This window comes from Halichoeres trimaculatus, unplaced genomic scaffold (assembly GCF_033239565.1).
Source record: "Halichoeres trimaculatus isolate MK-OKI-2021-1 unplaced genomic scaffold, fHalTri1.1 fHalTri1_scaffold_13, whole genome shotgun sequence".
In the NCBI taxonomy this organism is placed as follows: domain Eukaryota; kingdom Metazoa; phylum Chordata; class Actinopteri; order Labriformes; family Labridae; genus Halichoeres; species Halichoeres trimaculatus.
Genome location: NW_027437191.1, coordinates 10,550,970 through 10,572,228, shown reverse-complemented (window position 1 = coordinate 10,572,228; position 21,259 = coordinate 10,550,970). Strand labels below are relative to the sequence as shown.

Genomic DNA, 21,259 nt, shown 5'->3' with positions numbered 1-21,259 from the left:
CCCTAGTGTCAGTCAAGTCAGCCATGTCCTTATGAGGCCAAAACTTTTAAGTTGATAACTTTAAAAACAACAAGTGGTAAAAAAAAATCACCCCTGTAAATGTATGCTGAGGAGAAAAGATTTCAGATTGTAGACATGTTTATTCTCAGCTTTTTCCAGGCTGAGAGGCTGAAAGAGGAAGTGTCAGATTGAGGACAGGTGCACACAGTACATCGATACAGTGTGGGTGCGCACACACACACTCTCACACACACATACACACACACACATTCAGAGCCCTGTCAGAGCTTTCGTGCTTGAAGCGAGACATTAGAAACATTAAATACTTTTATTACCACTAAATATCTGAGCAACAACAGTGCATTAAAGACAATTATTGTATCTCAAAGAGAAGTTCGTAAAATGTGTTTTTATGTACAGCATTTCCAAACATGTTTAGTATGAGTGAGGACCTTATCTATGAGAGGACAGAGAGAAAGACAGGGAGAGGATCCTCCATCAGGACAGGTTTTAGCGTGGACACACTGAAATAAACACATTTAGCTGCTAGTTTCCATACTGTAGACATCACACGATGCTGCACAGCAAAACAGACCCATCATCTCACAGAAGAGATGTGACAAACACATCATGTATCGAAGAAGTGGAAACAGCCCCAAAGTTTAACTGCAGCCTCTCAAAAGGCCAGCAGGGGGCGAACACACAGGCTACCTGTTGTATCTAATAGAAGAAGATCCTGTTTGACCTCAGGAACCTTTCAAAGATCAGCACGAGGTCCTCAATTTGGTCCCATTTACACTCACGCTGGTGAAACTACTTATCTCACCTGGTTAAGTCCATCAGCCACCAGGTGGCAGCACCTGCTTCACTTCAACTTCTTATATACAAGTTATGGTAAAAACACAAATAATAGATAAAACCTGCTGAACTGACCCTTCAGACATGAAAAAAGGCACCGCCCACATTTAACTAAACTCTAATTCACTCCTCCAGGGACTCTGAAGCGGAGAGGATGAACAGTCCCTTTCATCGTGCTTCACGCTGAGGCAGCAGGTACAGATTAGCATGTTTAATGATGTCATGCACACAGGAAGTGACTCCGAAATACAGGAAGGAGGGGTCGGTGCCTGATGGAGGTCCCTTTCTGAAGCTACGAGAGTTAAGGCAGAGAAAAGTCCAGACAGAGGGTATTATTCCTACATGTATGGAAATAATAAATATGATTGTATACTATCCATATATATGCATTTCTTTACAATAATTCATTTAGAGTACATTTCAAAAGGCTGTGAAAAAAAGGACATGAGTGAACACTGTGTCTGAATCCTGTACTCAAAGTTACACTAGAATGAACACACATCAGAGCCTCAGCATCCTCAGAGTCTCATCACCTGAGACCCTCAGTATCCTCAGAGCTTTAGCATCCTGAGACCCTCAGTATCCTCAGAGCTTTAGCATCCTGAGACCCTCAGCATCCTCAGAGTCTCATCATCTGAGACCCTCAGTATCCTCAGAGCTTTAGCATCCTCAGTATCCTCAGAGCTTTAGCATCCTGGGGCTGCTCATGAAGGCTGAACCCGCAGAGTTGTAGTCTTTACTTCCAAGACAGAGACACTGGAGGAAAGATTTCTTTCCAGGTTCAGAACCAGAGGACACTGACTGGTCAGGGCGGGTCATCATCATGACTTATCATAAGGTGATGGTTTCATGATTTGGTGTTTTCTGTTTTATCTGCTGTTTTAAAAATAAACCATAAACACTGATAAAGGATCAATTGGCATTCAGAGAGTTTATAGACCCAACCAGCATCTGAGCTGAAATTCGAAGTTATTTTGAAATGTTTTCGGTCAAAGAGTCTTTAACTGATAAAAAAAAGTCCTTTTAAAGTCACCTCTACTGCTACGAATCCCTTCGACAGAGTGACAACACCTGTCTGCTTAGGCAGAAATGAAATAATACAAGCAGAAGTGACCTGAAGTACTAACATCTAATATAAACCCAGCAGACTGTAACAGAGAGACAGAACATGGACACATGAAGGACGTCTTTGAGTCAGATAAAGAGCTGCTCAGAGAAATCTCTGAGCTGTGATACTCATGGTGATCAGCTCAGGTGTGAGAGCAGAGTGGTGAGTACTTTAGGATGTCAGTGAAACAGGACTGGAAACTCTCACAGTCTTCTGTTTGATATAAAACTTATTCTTCATTGGCTGTAAATAGCTTCCAGAGCTGAAGCACAGTTCCTTAATCAGCCACAAGGTGTCAGTGTTTCAGCACTCCAGGTCTGCCTCCTCCCACCGCTGCTGGGTCTGATCAGAGATCACACAGTCCAGTTACAGGCAGGTCAGTGGGTGCATTCTTTAATACTACCTGCTCTATGGCTGGTCATGTGATCAGGCAGGACCAATGAGAATGCAGCAAAGAGATGGGGCTGATCAGATCGATTTAAATATACCTCATTTAAAATCTGACTTTGTTAAACTGTTCTGAGCAGAGATGAACAGATCATAATCCCATCTCTGTAAACTGACTCTGAGCTCACTGACTAAATGAAAACCAAAGCATTCAGAGCTCCACCTGCTGACTGTCACTGTGTTCATTTTCATAACAAGTTTACTTGAAACTAGTTATTTAGTGCTGGAAAAAGAGGGCCGTGACATCATGGTTGACAGCTGTGTTGACCAATGAGGCTCCTGCAGCCATGTGCGCACTGGGGAGGAAATGTAACAAACACTATCACAAGAGTTGCTGAACTTTCCGCAACCATGAGTGTCTGCTTCCAACCCACACAAGAATCTGTTCTGCAGGGGACTGGACACACCTGAGGGGGACACTGCGCTTTAGAGACAAGGTAAAGGTCTGAGGCCTGAGAGCTGACAGAGTTTGATCTACACAGTAGTTTTTTTTTTCTGCAGGCTGCAGCGGTTAACGTGTCAAAATAATCTCATGGTGGTCAGTTTAATGTTAAGGGCCCAAATGCACGTTCAGCCGTTAGCAATGAAAAACAGGCCGTTTGTACTAGTGCAGAAAATAAAAACTGATTTGCTGTATGCATGAGGCAGGTTAACGCTCAAACAGCATTACATTTACTGAAGGTAGACCTAGGGATGGGTACCTTTCACATTTGAAACAATACGATACCAATGCTTGGTACTTGGCAACCAGTATCGGTACTTAACGGTACCAATTTTCAGTACTTTTGTGTGTGTTTATGTGAAAATAAATATTGATTTGTTTAATAAGGAAATCTCAAAGTTTTTTAATTTTCTCTCACTTCCTGACAGTCACAAGGACACATTTAAGTACCTAAACATGGTACTTTTTTTGATTGTGCGTGCATCAGTACTTGGTACTATAGACGGAATTTGGTCAGTACCTATAAAAGTACCTAATTCAGTACCCACCCCTAGGTGAACCCCAACATTACAGGCGCTAATAGCAGGATTACCACACCTGTTGGGCTGTTCAAAGGATTGTGCACGTTGTGCTCATAGACTGTATATAGAGTGGACAACGTGGCTCCGCCATTTATCATTGTACGGTTTTGAAGCCAAAATACCTCCATCTCAGACGCCACCATTGTAGCAGTTTGGAGCCAAAGTCTGCGCAGTAGAGACGATGAGGGATTCTGGGAAAATCTGAGTAGAGCTGGGTGACAAAAATAATAATTTTTTTTCTTACGAGAGTCTAATCACTTCCTGACTCTACCTCTGACATATTTTACGATCCTTGAAAAAAATACACGAGAACGGCAGCTGTCAATCATCGTTAAACATTACATAAAGCCTTGTTTTTAACCTTGTATAACTAATGAAAACGAAACTTTTCAGAAAAAAGAGGACTTGGATACAAGACAGCCAAATAATATCTTCAAAGCACCACAACAATCGGACGTGAGAAACATTTCTACAAGGAGTATTAATTTTTTAAAGTTTGACCACAGCCCATCTGGAATGGCTGGAAAGACGGATTTTTTTCACCTATACTGCAGCCAATCACCAGAGAGAGCAGTTTTTATGGAGACCTCACTTCGAGCCGAGCAAGTGGACATCCATTTTTTTTACAGTCTATGGTTGTACTTACGTCCTTTGGAAAAAGAATCTTTTGTAAAAGTATGGCGATGTGGAGCTATACAGCAAATTTAGATTTAGGAGACATGACCTGAGATAAGGGAAGCAACAAAGTTTCAAACTGGCAAGGCTCACTGTCAGTTTTTCAAGTTTGATTCGCTTTTTGCTTTTATGCATCTGGGTCCTTCCAAGATGTGTGTGGTGAAATGTTGGGAGTTTATCAAACAGCTGCTTATAGAGTTATTTATTGAGTTACTGAGGGATTGCTGCATTGCTTGTTCCATAAAGCAGCTTTCATATTGCTTATTTTATTTTTAAAATCTTCTTCTGTCGCTGGGAAACACCACAGACATTAACACTGTTCAAAATCTTTAGCCTAACGTTCCCTTTCTCTAATATTTGACGATTGACTTTGCAAATTGTTTGTAGTTTTTTCTTTCACTACAACTCAGTCATGCATGCAGCTAACACCATGATCAAATGGGCTGCTCTATAACAGTGCATTAAGACAAATGGTTCTGTTTGTGTAATGACTAGACGTGCATACAGGCCCAGGTAAAGGTAACTAGATCAACTCTGCAGCAGGGAAGAGTCAGCTGAAAGCTTTCAGGAAGTTCAATCCAGTCCAAACTCATCTCTGTTTTAAGGAGCCAGGAGGCGTCAGACCAGGTTCGATCTCTGTGTAAAGACAGATAAAGGTTATAGATTCTGTTTCTAACACCTTTCAGGTTTTAGTTTTGCTCTTTGAGTCAAAGCTGTTGGAGACACACAGCTCGCAGCAGCGTCCAAACAAAGACACTGATTAGCTCAAGAACAAGTTATGAATGTGCGAGCGGCTGATTTGACTCAGGTTCAGCATCTTCAAACCGTACTCACAGGCTCATGGCCCTGCTTGCACAGACAGGTGATCACAGGTGCGCACAGGTCAGCTGATGGCAGCCTCTAACAGGAAAGAGGACTCAAGAGGAGATAATCAAACCAGACGTTTCCGCCGAACTGAGGTTAATAAATGCTGCCAAAGTCTCCTTCACCTGTATTGAAGAATGCACCTGCTGTCTCTGCACCTGCCTCAGTGTGTACACAACGCCGCTCTGTGATTGGTCAGCAGGTTGCAGTGGAAGAGGACGAGCTCTAAACCTCTGAGCTCAGTCAGCACACGTTTGTTCAGCTTTCTGCAGATCAGCTGTCAGTGCAGTGCTAGTCAGTAAAAAGATAACGTGCATAAAAAACGTACTGTACACACACACTCCCACACACACTCTTACACACACACACACACACACACACACACTCTCACACACACTAGTAGGGCAGCAATGAACACATTAAAATCTTAAAAAACAATCTGACATCAGGCAGTAACAGTCTGGAGACGCATATAAGAGCTGAACTGTAGCTGCCCTGAACCATAACCACGGTCGGGTTCAGAAAGTCACAAGAGTCACAACAAAGAGTCCAGGTCCTGAACATAGTTCCTTAAGTCCTGGACCAGAACTCACTCCTCAGCTGGACCAGAACAACCTCCTCACTCCTGGACCTCAAAACATTCCCTTTAGTCCTGGACTAGAACACAGTCCCTTTAGTCCTGGCCCAGAACACCCTCCTCAGCTCTGGACCAGAACACCCTCCTCAGCTCTGGACTAGAACACCCTCCTCAGCTCTGGACCAGAACACCCTCCTCAGCTCTGGACCAGAACACCCTCCTCAGCTGTCATTCTGGTGTTTGCAGCCTGTGAAGATGGAGAGGACGAGGACTCAGAGACTGTCTCTGATTCTGTGAAATATGAGATCGAGGGTCAGCTCTGATCCTCTGAAGGTCATCGACCTCAGCTGAGATTATCAGAGGTCAGATTACAGCTGACTATTAATCTAACAATATTTACAAAGACATCAGCTCTCAGGGTCAGCTGTAAAACTCCAGAGAGAAGTGAGGATCAGGTAGAAAAGGTGCTGTGAGTAATGTACAGGTGAGGAGTGAGGAGTGTGGAGTGTCCTTCACATCCATCACACCTCCACTCTTCATCATTCTGTCTGCCTCCATGCTCCTGAGCTGAGGAGGGGGAGGTCCCAGGTGGAGAGGTCACAGGTGAGGAGGTACCAGGTGAGGGTGGAATGATGTCATCAGTGGGGGAGGGGCTGAGGAGGGAGGAGCTGACTCCTCTGCTGGTGGAGGAGCCTCAGTATCGGTGGGTCTGATGGGAGTACTGGGAGCTCTGCTGGGAGGAGGATGAGTATCCCATGGTGCTTTGAGGCTGAGAGGAACCTTGGACGTTGCTTTGGTAGCCGAGGCGGGCCCCAGAGTGCTGACAGGAAGAAAGAAAATACATCAGGGGAGTTTAACTCTGAACAGACCTGGATCAGGACAACGCTGCATTTTAATCTGGATTCATTCAAAGATCATCTCAGATTACACACAGGTTACACACAGGTTACACCTTGAGTTCCTTCAGAGAGGTAACTTGTTCACACACAGAGGATAAAACAGTAAGATAAAGGGTTGCACTGATGTGAACTCAGAGAGGGAGCTGCTGTGGGGACCTCAGATGAACTCTTTCATGATCGCTATGCTCGCCCTGCTCACATGTCCAACACGCTCTGTTCAGGGCGACTGCAGAGTTATGCATTGTGGAAAAGCGTGCAGCGAGGATCAATGAGAGGAAAGTAGGACGTTGGCAGAGACAGAGGCCCATTCTCAGTGTCTACTCACACACTCACACACTCGACATGTTTCAGTGTTGACAGCATCAGCTGATCACCTATATTTCATATAACACACAAACAGCAATAGAGCTTTGTCTGTTCCTTTAACCTGTTTAACAAACACATAAACATGAAGAAAACCTGCTCTCTGTTTATTCTGTGTGCAGAAGCTCACAGATCACTTTACCGGTAAAATGCATAATTCTTAGATTATTTATAAATGATTTTGCCTTTATCTAGAGCACATTTAATCATGAACTCTGAAACTTATTAATATTATTGTGTCTCAGGAAGATATTATTCATTAGATTTCAGTTTTCAGTATTAATCCTCCTTTGTATTGACTTCATTATGGTTGGGTTCAGTGTTTTGTGCTTTAAACTCACATCAAACCCTTTTTTGAGCCCAGATTTATGACCCTTTTCTGAGCTATTCTCAGTACCTGTTTTCAGCTCGTCTTTTCCCTTTCATCAAACTCGTCATCTGTGAGGTTTTGTGTAGAGAAGTCTGAGCAGCGTCCAATCAGAGAGTGATATTCCCTATGGGGATGTATCTGTCAGTGAAAGCTCTCTTGTTTCCTCGATCATAGCTCCTGCGATCACTCCCCTCCCTCCTCTCTCCTCCAAGCACAATTATCGCTTTGGGACAGTTTTCAAAATGGCGACTCAACAAGTACTTCTGGTGCCACAGAGGAGAGAGGAGACTGCAGTTTATCGCTTTGAGACGCACCCTATGAGTGCCTCCTAACATCATATATATATATATGTGTGAGGGATCTCGTTCTGACTTTTAACCCTTTATGCACACCTTGATGTAGAACTCAGGACTAACCTGGTACTCTGACTGTAGCACCCCTGTGCCTGAGGAGGCCCCTGAAGGCCCGATCCGAGGTTTCTTGTTGGGGGGCCCCTGGTCCTGGCCGTGTTGTAAGCCAGTACCTCCAGTGCCCCCTGTAGCTCCGGTGGTGCCGTTGGTTTGGGCGGAGCTCTGCTGAGAGGGGGCCTGCTGGGTGGCCGTCTGCTGCTGGTTCTGGGCCTGAGCCTGGGCTGTGGTCTGCTGGTGCTGCTGGGTCTGGTTCTGCAAACGAAAGAGACAAATAGGAGCTTATCAGAGTCTGTGAGGGAGTATCTGATCAGTGGTTTTTCAGGACTCCAACAGCTCGACCCTGAAGCTCTCCTTGAAACACAGACTCAACCTACCGCCGATTCAGAGTCATTAAAAACATGTGATCTGAGATGGAGTTCAGAGAAACAGCAGTAAAACACGCTGTGGTAAAAATAGTCAATCCAGATTTTACTTTAAAGTATGTTTTTTATAAGCATAACAGTTTCAGCTGAAAGAAAACACATTTTCTCTCTAACCTCAACAAAAGAGTCGATCTCTGAAGCTTCCTTTCGATCAGAGACGAGATACGAGCTTCAGAGGAGCTAAAGTACAAACACAGCACAAAGAGCTCATCCGCTGAAAGATTATAAATATCATACCAGAGAAGTTTCAAAACTTCCTGCACTGTTCAAAGGATCAAAGTAAATTCATCCCGGAACAGCTTTTATTAATCATTTCACAAGAAGAAGAAGAGGAGGAGGAGGAGGAGGAGGAGGAGGAGGAGGAGGAGGAGGAGGAGGAGGAGGAGGAGGAGGAGGTGGGGGTTATCTCTCTCCCTTCTGATAGCAGCAGGCAGCTCTCTGAGAGCTAGCATGTGCTGGCTCAGGGACGTTTTTAGCTCCACTATCAGCATCACCTCGTGATCTGAGGATAGTTTCTGACTGACAAAGGACTCAACACTGTCCTGTGATCACACTGACATGAACTCTGCTCTTTAAAGCATGAAGCAGTCATGACCGTGTCAGGGGAATCAGTTTGTGTCGGAAGTTCATCTGATTGGATACACAAACAAACCCAAAGTGTCTCCTTCAGATATGAGTGTCTCTGATGGACAGGCAGAGGATGACCTCCTCAAGGTGAAGGGTGGGTGGAGGTTGGGCCTGGCTCAGGTGAAGAGTTCAGGCATGTTTGGGTCTTTCATGGTGAGGGTAAAATTATTCAGATTATTACCTTCTCTGTTTTCTCCTCTGGCTCGTCTTCATTCAAAAACTCTCTCTTGGGATAAGGGATCTGACAGCCAGCAAACACACTGCAGGACAGACAGTGAGAGAAATAATCTGTTAACAATCAACAGCTCCTCCAACCAGAGCACTTCCTGTCTCTGCAAAAACACAGAGAGAGAACGGGTTACTCTGCAGGACATTAAATAAATGAATGAAGCAGAGCTGAGTGGACTCACTCTGTGGTGGGCAGAGGATCCTCCAGAAAGTAAGGGTCCTGCAGAGACTGTTCTGATGTGATTCTTTTGGTGGGGTCCATGGTGAGGAGTTTCTGGAGCTGAAGCCAAAGGGATCAGAGTTAAAGAGGAGAGAAGATTCAGGGTTTACATCGATTACAGGTTTAAAACATGCAGCAGGTTTGTAAGGCAGGAGACTTTATTCATTCAACTAAACAACAGGAACTCACAACAACTACTACTGTCAATTTACAGGAACATCAGGCCATCAAAGGAGACCTTTGTGTAGGACTCAGGACTAAGCAAAAGACTCAGGAATCATCAATGGACTCTGAACCCAATGTAGGACTCAGAGTAGGATTCAGGAACAAGTAAGGACACAGTGTAGGACTCATACTCCAGACTTAGTGTAGGACTCAGAAGTATGTGAAGCCGTCAGTAGAGGATTCATTGTATGACTCAGTGTAGAATTTAGCTAAGAACTCAGTGTGGGACTAAGGTTTAGGTGCAGGACTCAGAACTTAGTAAGGGACTTTGTGAAAGACTCAGTCAGGGTAGGGCTGAGGAGTCTAGGCACCGCCCTAGTGGCTGCCTGTTGCAGCAGCTCTCTCTTCGTTGTAATTTTTTCACGTTTTATTCTTCTCCTTTTGGTTCTCTTTGTTTGAGCCGGTCATTACTTTTTAATTTCTCATGTGTTAACAATCAACACCAAACTGTTTGCAGTGGTGTTTTTACTGTTATTTTTCTCCTATGTGTCAATTGTTTATGCACAAGAGTTCACCCATTAGCACTCTGTAGCATGATGATGCTAAACCGGTGCTGGGGCTGGTGTTCTCTGCAAGTGGAGGAGAAAAAGGCGATGACAACGTGCTGTTGCTGCAGCGTGAGCAAAGAAGAGATAAACACGACCTGTCCTTCCACCCATGGTAATGGGGAATGCAAGATCTATCTCCAATAAGATGCATGTGCTAGCTGTGCTAACCCAGCAACAGATAAAATACCAGAGGGCAGAGTAGCATCATGCTATTCACAGACATGTCTGTGACTCTGAATTTCCCTTCGGGGATTAATAAAGTACATTCTATTCTATTCTATTCTATTCTATTCTATTTAAAGTGAAGGAAGTGAAGAAACTCAGAATATAACTTAGGACTCAGTAAGACTCAATGTAGGACTCTGGGATGGCCTTTTTGTTGGACTCAGGACTCAGGACACAGTGAAGGACTCAGGATCAAGTGCAGGACTCACGACTCTATAAAAGGACTCACAACTAACTGATGTACTCAGTTTAAGACTCAAAATTGTTTTGTCTGGACTGGAGGTCGACCGATATGGGTTTTTTGGGGGCCGATGCCGATGCCGATGCTTTCCAAATTTGGGCAGCCGATGCCGATATGCATAGCCGATTTTTCCAATTTGATATTCAGGCCGATTGTTAAATATATATTTATCACATTTTTGTGAAACGCAGCAATTTCTGAGCAACTAAAAGAAATCTACTACAACAAGTCGTGTCCAGTCCTCTGAACATTTATTTAGCTTTCAAAACAATGAAATATTTTGTCTGAGTAAACACACAATGTAACAAGCAGTAGTAAACATTCACACTCTTCTTAAAATGTAAAAAAATAAATTTAAACTTATCAATATAATTTGAACAAAAGTATGTAATGTATTCAAGTGGTTCCACAAGTTTGAGGTGCTAATCTTTTTTGTGCCTGATCAAAAATTGCATCATTTTATACAACGGATCAAAAATCGGCTTTTTAAAAGAAAATACGGCCGATGGCCGATAGAGACAAATGTCCAAATATCGTCTTATATCATATTGTCTACCTCTAGTCTTGACTCTGTCTCACTGGATACTGGGCTAAGTGTTGGACTCCAGACTGAGACTTGGTACTGTTTAAAGGTTTTAGTTTAAAACCTTTGTTTTATTCAAAAACTCTGTCAGTCTGTGTCCACTGTCGCCCTCTACTGACTCAGTTCAGTCACACACCTCATGTTTTCACCTTACAGATGCTCATTGCATCAGTATTTGTGTTTGCTGTTTAAGCCCTGCCCTCTTCACCTGTCAGGTTGATTGTAGCTGCAGATATCTGAGGAGAGGTGAGCTGAGTGTTTGACCTGTTAGAACACAACCTAGACTGTCATACACCTGTGTCACCTGAGCTGTCATGTCATGTCCTGTGTGTGTGTGTGTGAGTGTGTGTGTGTAACCTACCAAGAGAAACACCTTGCTGTCTGGTTTGACTTTATGCTTCTCCATGTATTTGATTAAGCTGCTGTTTGCGTACCTGTAAGGTGAGAAATAAAACACATGGTCAGCTGTGTGTGTTCATATTTTTAACTGTTGAGATTCTGATGGAGGACATGTCCTTGTGTCTTCATGTCTTTCACTCACGTTGTCCTCCTGAAGTCTTTCTGCAGGGTCGGGTACTCAGGCATCTTCCTGATATCCTCCCAGTCTTTATCTGAGAATCAAACACACACACATGTTCGGCGATGCACTTTACAAAGTTTGGATTACAGTCAACAATAATTATATCACCTACAATCTAAACCCTCTCAGATGTTTTTATCATGCAATAAAAAAAAATACCCATCACATTAAAGAGTATAATCGTGTCCTTTATTTCTGTGAACAATCTTTTTTCTGACAATCTTCTAAAAGAGTTCATGAATACAAGCTTATGACATACACCATAATTTTCCTGGCTTGACAAAGGTGACGTCACCTGATGGATGTGCTTAAGAAACACTTAACAGGTGATCTCACTCATATGAACTCATGGCTTTAAGTGGTCTCTGACTGAAAAACTGGTCTCAGAGGTGCTACAGAAACTGAGATCTATGCACAGAGGCAGAAGGAAAATGACCCCAGAGCAGGTAAACACTGACAGGGACATGGTCACGTCTGCTCTGAGTGTTTAAGCTGCTCTTTAAATGTTTTAAGAGTCAAAATATGTGCTAAGCATGTTGGTTAGACCTGTAGAATACACACCTGTGTGTGTTATTAACACAGAGTCTGTAAACAGCCAGCAGAGGTGACAAACTGTGACTGTAACTCAGCTGATATCAGTTTACCGACCTGTGCACCCTCAGAGTCACTGCGCCTAGAGACTACACAGTCAGGTTTATAATGTCACTCTGCATCAAAACACAAGTCTAATGCAGGCAGTGACCTTGTGGCACTGTGTTTTTATGTGTGTGTGTGTGTGTGTGTGTGTGTTTGTGCACACCTGCAGGGAAACCCATGACGCTGAATATCCGGTCCAGCTGGTCGTGATGGAAAGGGTTACTGGTTTTGATGTCTTCCTGGCGGCAGTGGAAGATGGGCTCTGATGTTAGCAGCTCTGCAAAGATGCAGCCAATGGCCCAGATATCTGGAACATACACACATTCACCAAACACACACAAAACACAAAACACACATACACAAACAGAAGCTATCAGTCTGAGTGTGTGGTGCATTAGTGGATAAATAACAGTTTCTTCAGCTTCGACTGATGGATGTGTTTCTTCTTGATTTCCTGGAGGAGAGTGGGGAGAAGTTTAATTGTTTCATTTCTGCTCTGAAATATGAAAACATTTCTCATTCAGCTTCACTGCAACAGATCTCAGAAGAAGAAAAAACTGAAGATCTTGTTCTGGTTTCACTGACAGGCTGCTTTAGTGGGTTGTAGCGAAGATCAGAGTTCATCCATCAAACCACTTGTTTTTAGCCACACATTCTTCAGTGTGTCTGATTGAAGAGTGGTGATAAAATATGTTTGGGATCAGTTTTCTTTTTCTTTCTACATTATATCATCAGCTGATGTCTGAACTCACAATGTCTGCAGACATCTAACTCTACTGATGTACTGATATCGAACTGAAAGAGAAAGAAACCACGGTAGCTGATGGATGCAGCTGTAGCTCTCTATGTTTTTATGTAAGTATGTGCAAAGGTTTGTTTGTTGTGTTTGAGCCATAGACTGTAGAAGCGCAGCGACCCTATTCACCATGGTCATCTACTTCCTCTTCCAGCTGAACGCCGAGGCGTACTGACACCTGCCAAGTCCTGCTAAATCTAACTGCAGTCAATTGAATTATCTAGGTAATCTAATCAAGTTATGTTTAGTTCGTTCTTGGTCTGACTAAGCTGTTTACATGCATTTTAATGGTCTGATCTTGCGCTGACTACACACATAGTCTGATTTCTTAATCTGCATGTAAACATGATAAAATAAGATAAGATAAGATAAGATAAGATAAGATAAGATAAGATAAGATAAGATAAGATAAGATAAGATAAGATAAGATAAGATAAGATAAGATAAGATTGGATAAGATAAAATAAGATAAGATAAGATAAAACTTTATTGATCCCCAGGGGGAAAATAATTTTGTTGCAGAATACAACAAGTGACAAGTAATGCAACAAGTGACAAGTAAGAGTCTTACACTTAAGTTTAAAACACAAAATATGAAAAACTAATCTACATTAACAATTATATAGTAAGATTAAGATAGAATGAAGCGGGATACATTAGAGCAAACTAATCAGTTAACATATTAACGATGGGTAAGTGTAATGGACCAGATCAGACGATGCAGATATACACATATTAGCATATATCTAAGGTGTAATAGACCAGAGCAGACTGTTCAAACTAAAATTAGTGCTGTCAGGCGATTAAAAAAAATAGTCTAATTAATTACAGGATTTGTAATTAATTAATCTAATTAATCGCATTTTAATCTCAGGAGCTGACCGTGGCTGCTGTGTAGCAATTATAGATTGTACAAATACGGACAAAGTCTCTGTGACATCACATATTTGTTCCCGAACAGGAGTAATAACTCAATTGTTGGCGGGAGCCATGTTGGAACTGCTGGCCTTTGAGCCTTTTCATGAACAGCTACAGGGTGCCAGACCTGTCAGTCACATGAGCTGCGCCTCTAATTAGGACAACTTGTGATCTTAATATCTTGCAAACTGCTGAGCACTTAACTAAGTAGACTTTGGAGAAATTGGCTACTCACGCCCAACCTTTCTTTCTGAACCTGGCTGTAAATGTGTCTTTTAGCAGAAGTCCACTTTTTTGACTTTGTATGTCTGTGGTTTCTGGTCCTTCTGCAGCCTACCTCGAGGGGACACTCACCTAACTCATTTTTAAGCACTTCTGTATGGGCTTCATATTTTCAGATCAAAGCTCGCCACTTGGTAGCTATGTTAGTGCTCCTCCTTCTGCATTCTACCTACAGAGTTTTGGTGCTGCGGGATTTTAAGAAACATTCTAGCACTGGATGTTACATGATGTCACCTGAGTGAAGATGGATAAATTATTCACCTTTACAAAGATTTTCCAAGCCTGACATGAATCCAAATCCAAATAATATTTCACCAAGCCACTACCACTTATTCATAAGTGTTTGTTCAAATTTATCAATCTTTTTTTTCTATAGTTATCATAAATATTTAAAAACTAGTATCAATCAACAGAAAAGGAAACAAATACATACAAAACAACACATAAAGCAGCAGCTGGATCCTGAACCTGTGTGTTGACAGAGTTCTTTTGCTCAAAGAAAATAGTGTTGTCAGGAGTTTTAAACACCCCAACAGTTTTAACCAAAGGCAGGGATCTTTTTGTTTTGGAAATCTCAGAACAATAACATCCTCTTTGAGTAAGGATCAAGGTTTCAATGAGAAGACTTTGACCTCAGGATTACGCTGCAGCAACAACAAAAGCAGAGCCACTCATCCAAAAGCTCTGAACCTTTCGACAACACTCAGAGGTTTAGACTCTAAATGTTAACCATTTTACAAAAAAAAAAAAGTTAAAAGGAAAAACAAACATATAAAATGTTTTTTTTTCCTGTTAAGCTTTGTGTAGCTCAGTTAAGTTTTGTTTCACTGGATTTACCTCAGTTTGGCTAACTTTAACTCTGTTATGTGTGCCCTATGCACAGAAGTTACTGCAGTCATCATCACAGTAGTTGCTGGTTTGACTCCCGGCCTCCACTGTCTGTCCTCTATCCACCTGTCTCACATCACCTGTCCCTCTCAAGCTAACTCTAAAACTTACACATTCCCTCTATTAATATGACCTTGCTTTATCATACATCTTTAACCTGAGACACTCTTAAATTGCTAATTATAAGAATCACTTTAGATTGTCTCACGATCCAGGTATGACACACATATCTGCTCTGTAATGATGGAGAACACAGACTCTCACACCTGTCAGCCAAGTGTGTATATTCCTTTAAGAGAGGGTCAGCGAGTGATCATATAGCCACAGACTGAACCTGCAGAACCAATCAGGGATCAGATCCTGACTCTGCCCAGAGCGCTTTGTGACCATGTGACCGAACACACGTGGCTGCACACTTACCGATAGCTTTGGTGTAGTGCCGGGCCCCCAGCAGCAGCTCAGGGGCCCTGTACCAGAACGTCACCACCACAGGGTCAAGGTCCGCCAGTGGCTTCAGGGGGGAGTTGAACAGTCGGGCGAAACCCATGTCAGCTGAAGGACGAGTGGAGACAGGAAGTGAGCAAACAGAGAGGTTATCAGGGAGGCTCAGGGCCAGGGCTACTGTCAGAAAGCTACTGAGCATGCTCACAAAGATACTGTATGACTGGAGTTTGTAGCTGTAGTGTAATAATTAAAGTAATTCATTAGATTTATATTCATGTCTTATATTCATGAACAGTGAGACAGAGATCCCAAACAGCTCCCTCTGTGTCTGATGCTGTGATTAAGAGCAGGCTGGAAGCTGCAGGTTGGTGTTTTCTCCTGGTTTTGTCCTGCTGATGTCACTTCCTGTTTTATTCTCTTCACCCCATGTGTCATATCTCGTTCCTTTCTGTTTCCTGATGTTAATCTTGCTTTTCTTGGAGTTGTCGTTCAGTTGTTTCTTGTACTGTGTTGTTTACGTATTTCTCATTGTGTGTGACATGTATCCTGTTTTATTTTGAAGGTCTTGCTCTTTGTGTTTCATACTTCATTTTACTTCCTGTCTTTGTGTGTTTCTCTCCACTTTGATTGTAGTCCATTGGTTTCACCTGTGTCCTGTGCTCACACCTGTTGTTTTTGATCTCTTGTTTGATCATTTTTAACTCTCTGTCACATGTTTTATCAAAAACAGGAGCAGGACCGAGTGCAGAGAGTGAACACTGAACAACAACACGACATGAAACACTTGATAAGAGTTAGATACTAAACAGGAAATAACAGATTTCAAAACAAGGAAAGTAAACACAGATTATAAGTATGACACAGGTGATAAACCAGATTTAAATTCCTACTCATTTCAACATAAAGTTTTATTCTGTATTGCTGCTCTGAAGTCCTCTTAGAAGTAGAGTCTGCAGGATTTTCCCAAAAAATAAAATGTCAACTTTTGCAGGAATAATCCTGTAAAAATCGTCTCCCATTGGCCTCTAAACATGTATGTCAGTGTCTGTGTCTGCCTCAACCCCCTCCTTAGCCTGTATGTTGATGTTTTGGTTGTTTTGAGACATTTCTGAGCAGAGAATCAGCGTGGTCACCTCAGCCAATCACAGAGCACCCAGTGCACAAGTGACTTTGCTTGTTTGACAATAGAACGTGCTAATAATATGTAGTGGAAGACGCTACCCTGAGCGGCTATGATAGTGGACGTAACGTGGAGCAAGTAAAACACAAAGTGAAACACAACACCAAACAGATAAAGCTTTTTCTTAAACAAGGGTAAAGTTTGGCTGGGCTTTCACTCACTGTCGGGCATTTGGAGTGCAGCACAGGACGAAGAGCGATGCCAACTAGATATGTTTCAAATAGCCCAAATTAGCTTGTGCTAACACGCCAAATTAGGTGCACAGCTCCGGGTCCCTCCAATGCAGAAACGCAATGCTACAGGTGGTTGCTGAGTGTGTTCATGTAGCTTTGGTCAGAGGCAGTGGGTGTGCGCTGACGCTGGCACTGAGCCAAGGAGAAGGAGCCCAGTTTGAAAGTTGTGTTTACTAACAAGTAACGAAAATTCCTACAGACTCCACCTGACCTCCACTCAGTTGCCCTGAATTACATTATCCACCATTGTGAATAGCTCACACTGTTGCTGCTACTGTGTAGTCATTGCTCTCAATTTTGTTCTGCTTATCTAATGTCATCCTTGCTTTGTCCGAAACCAACTATGCATAATTTTATTTATTTTTTCATTTTTTATTTTTCTTTTCCAATGCATGTTGCTACCCTTGTACTTGCCCTGTACTGCTGCAAAACCTGAATTTCCCCTCTGGGGATCAATAAAGGATTATCTTATCTAATCTTAAACATAGTAGCTGTACAGCCACATCACCTCAGGTGACATTACACTTGTATATGAACAGATATTCACAAACTCATTTGACTGAGATGGATATTAAGACCGATACTTTAACTAATAGTCATACAAACACTGAGACCAATATTTAGACCACTACTAGGACCAGCACTTACTTTTGCTAGTACTAATACTCATGGAGATACTGATACTGATATTAAGTCTGAGACTGATACCAATACAAATACTGACACTGACACCAATACTGATAACAAGATTGGTTCTGAAAGTCGGATCAATACTAATACTGACGCCTGTACTTACACTGAGAGCAACACTGACACTGACTATACTGATTCAACATGTTGAAAATAACCTCACCTTCAAAGTTGTATTTTTATTTGTGGTGCCACCAGTCTGGCACTTTGTCAAGAGTGTGTTTATCTTAATAGAGTTATAAAAGCTCTGAATGATAACCTGTCTCATGGTGTTGTTGCTTTATGGAGGGTGTGAGGTGAGTGTGTACAGAGCTGGGACACACTCTGCGGTCGTGCACGGAGCTGGGACACACTCGGCAGCTGCAGAGGATGGAGTTGCAGTGGAACAATAACAGTGTACTATTACAGCCCTGCTGACAGGGTTTAAAAATAGACCCAGCTCTGCAGCGTTACCCTTCAGCAGACCCTGACCAGCTTATGTAACAGCACTGATCTGTGGACCTCTCCCACAGAGGTTAAACACTACAGCTACAGGACAGTCCAACAAGTCAACAGCCTCATTGATCCACAGACAGCGAGTCAGAAAAGATCCAAACGTCCATCCTTTACAGATCAGACAAAGCAGAGTGTGTGTGAGTCTTACCAATCTTCACGCGGCCTCGCTCTGGACCTTCACCCATCACTAGGATGTTGGCTGGTTTCTGAAAGACACAGAGGATGGAGATGTTTTAGACAATCAGACATGACTACACTTAAAGAAGTAAACACAGCTTTATCTCTTCTCCCCTCTAAAGTTACCACACAGAAGAGCTTGTTATTGAACCACACCATCAGGTCATTCAGCCATTTTGTCAGAGAGATTTTAAACTCTGATGGAGTTCCTGTCACTCAGGAATGAGGTCAGACTCACTCTGGTTTCAGATGACGAACATTTCTGTGAGCCCGTGTGAGTAAAATCTGAGCTGGGTCCTAATCAAAGAGTCAGAGAGAGGTCGATTTTGGAATAACGTCTCAAATTCAGTCCTTTTCTGTTTAAAAGGCTCCTACAGATGCCAACACACAGTGCTAAAGGTGCAGTTCCTCAAAAGGCCACTTGAGGCTGCCTTCAGTGTGAATTTTTTTGGAAGGGGTACAAATATCTTTTTCTTGTCTTTGTAAGATTAATGTTTTTACACACTGTCCCTGAGAGATATGATTACTCCTTAAGTGAGTGATTTTCTCTCAGGTGAAACAGATCATTAAAAACACAGCTACATCCTGGTACTTTACCTCTCTGAAGCTCATCTAGGATTTCAAAGTTTCATGTGACTTATGTCTTATTCTTCACACAAGAAAAATAATTTCTTATGTAAGCCTCCAGTTTTATCTATGATTGACTTCATACAACAATTAATCTACAGTATTTGTGTGTAAACTACTCAGCAGATATGTCGCTGTCTGTGATCACTTCACCTGTGACAGCTCTAAACCAACCCTCAGGTGAGTCTCATGTGTGTTTCATGTGCTGAAAACCTTAAGAATGGAAGGTGATATATTACCCCCGGAACAGTTTATGTGGACAGTGTGGAAAATAAAGCATTAAAGTATTTCTACAAAGACTTCTCTCATTTTTGCTGTGCTTTTATTTTGAAGTAGTTTCCAGAACAGTTACGTTAGCTGCAGGTCTAGCATCAAGTTACATGAAATATTTTCTCTTTTGTGATTTTCCTCTCCTTTTACATCCATCTCTGTTTCCCTCTCTCTGCTCAGCTTCTATCTGTTTTGTTCCATATTTGATAAGATCAGATTTCTTGTATAGACCAGCTGGATCCTTGAACAACATCAGGAATCATTCACTAACCCTCAGTTCTCCTGTTTTTTTTTCCAACTTTCGACCAACTGAAACTCAGCTCCAGACATGAATTGGTGACTGATTCATGTTGATGGCATAACCTTTACTCCTGAAACATTTGTGTCTAACTCCTCCTTTTATGATCACTATGATCAACACACTGAATCATTGATTACATAAATGTTTGAGATGAGTTGGATAAGATCTATCACAATAAACAGTCTGTCAGACCTGAAACATGATCATTCTGACAGCGAAGGACGTTCATCATCCTCCCTGTCTGTTGGTTTGTCACTGACACAGACCCTCAATCCTGTCAGGAAATTAAATCTGAAGTAGCTATAAACCAGGTTTTATTTATTCACCGTCTCTTTACAGTCAATATTGTATTCGTTTAACATCAGCACGTATATAATATCCAAAGCAGTGTTTACAAACCTGTCAAAGGACTTCCTCTGTTAGTAATGTAAGCATTAGTCTGGAGCTGTGCCTCCAGCTTCTTTACAACAGAAGGTCTAATATTTAGCTTTGTTTATCTGCAGTTTGCTCTCCATCAGCTCCTCAGGGGAACATGCTCAGAGTGTTAGCTAACGAAGACGCTGCTAAAAAGCACATTAACACACAGTCATCATTCCTCTCAGTAAACATATCGAGTACAGGATACTGTGGAAAATGTCCTGCTGTCCACACTGAGCACACTCTGTTTTTGATAATACAATGACTGATGATGATTCACTGAACCACACAGGAGCATCAAGCAGCTCTGCACATGTGCAGTAACCCTCTCAGACAGCAGGATTCACCATCAGTCTGAGGATCCTCTTCTGGTGTCTCCGGCCTGGTACCCTCTAGCTCAGCAGACTCCGCTCTGCCTGGCTAATAGGTCCAGTTGCTATAGAAACAGAGCTAATAATGAGGTTTTATCATACACGCCTACGACCCAAATTACTGAAACGGGAACAGAGAGATGAGCATCTCTTAAAGGCCGAGGGGTTCAGCTCTGCAGCTCCTCTCTCTGACTCTGAGCCAGCTGGAATGAACCGATGTGATCATCTGCTCTGTCAGCCTCCCATCAGCTGCCCAGTGTCCAGATACAGAGCTGAGTGAGCGCTGGAGCGTCTGCAGAAAGTCTGGGAGGATGCAGAGCGTCTGCAGAGCAAGCATACATCAATGAAGCTGTGAGCTTGTTAATCAAGGGATTAAACCGGGTCTAGATCAGACAGTGTGGTACAGAGGAGAGCATTGTGCTGTTCTGATGTAAACACCACTAATCTGAGACTTCCTCTGAAAACAGCCGCTAAAATTAATCAGTTTCAATTGGCTGGTGTCATTAATGGATTAGGAGCTGAGGGATCAAAACCAAACCTCCATCCCTCTGAGGACTGGAGTGCTACACCCTCAGGGATGTGCCCCCTTTTCTCACAACATCTCATATCTTTGTCCAAAAATCTGGGTCAGCGAGACAGACTTACACAACGGAGCAGGCAAGTTAGAGAGCCTAACACAGGGCTGGCATTTAAAGACACACACACCTGGCACACACATACTTATGGATAATATGGTATGTCCAAAGTCAGGCCCAAGGGCCAATCATGGCCTGAGGTCCATTTTCGTGTGACCCCAGTTTTAATCTTACAACTTATTATTTATGGGACTGAAATGAATCACGTTCGAAATCACATGCGCATTCACATTTCCTGTCAAGGTCACAAATAATAAGCAAAGTTTTTCAAGTTTTTAAACTACATGTGGACTGTGCATAGGCTACATAAATAAAGCTAAAGCTCTGTACATTTTGCAGAAACTCAATAAGTCTTAAAGCTGACGACTTTTAATGAATGTTTTTATCATGATGTGAGAATGTATGA

General features: G+C 42.4%; 1 protein-coding gene across 1 annotated transcript in view; it reads right to left on the bottom strand.

Annotated features, from left to right (window-relative positions):
• Positions 1–277: 277 nt before the first annotated feature.
• The window catches only part of cdk19 (cyclin dependent kinase 19), a 62,464-nt gene continuing 41,482 nt past the window's right edge, over positions 278–21,259 (bottom strand). Inside the window, exons 5-13 of the mRNA XM_074685271.1 lie at positions 18,204–18,261; positions 15,434–15,565; positions 12,293–12,436; positions 11,455–11,524; positions 11,275–11,347; positions 9,054–9,151; positions 8,825–8,903; positions 7,601–7,846; positions 278–6,372 (exon numbers count right to left, since the gene is read on the bottom strand). Coding sequence (XP_074541372.1) covers positions 6,247–6,372; positions 7,601–7,846; positions 8,825–8,903; positions 9,054–9,151; positions 11,275–11,347; positions 11,455–11,524; positions 12,293–12,436; positions 15,434–15,565; positions 18,204–18,261 — 1,026 coding nt within the window. The 3' untranslated portion in view covers positions 278–6,246. The remainder of the gene's footprint in view (positions 6,373–7,600; positions 7,847–8,824; positions 8,904–9,053; positions 9,152–11,274; positions 11,348–11,454; positions 11,525–12,292; positions 12,437–15,433; positions 15,566–18,203; positions 18,262–21,259) is intronic.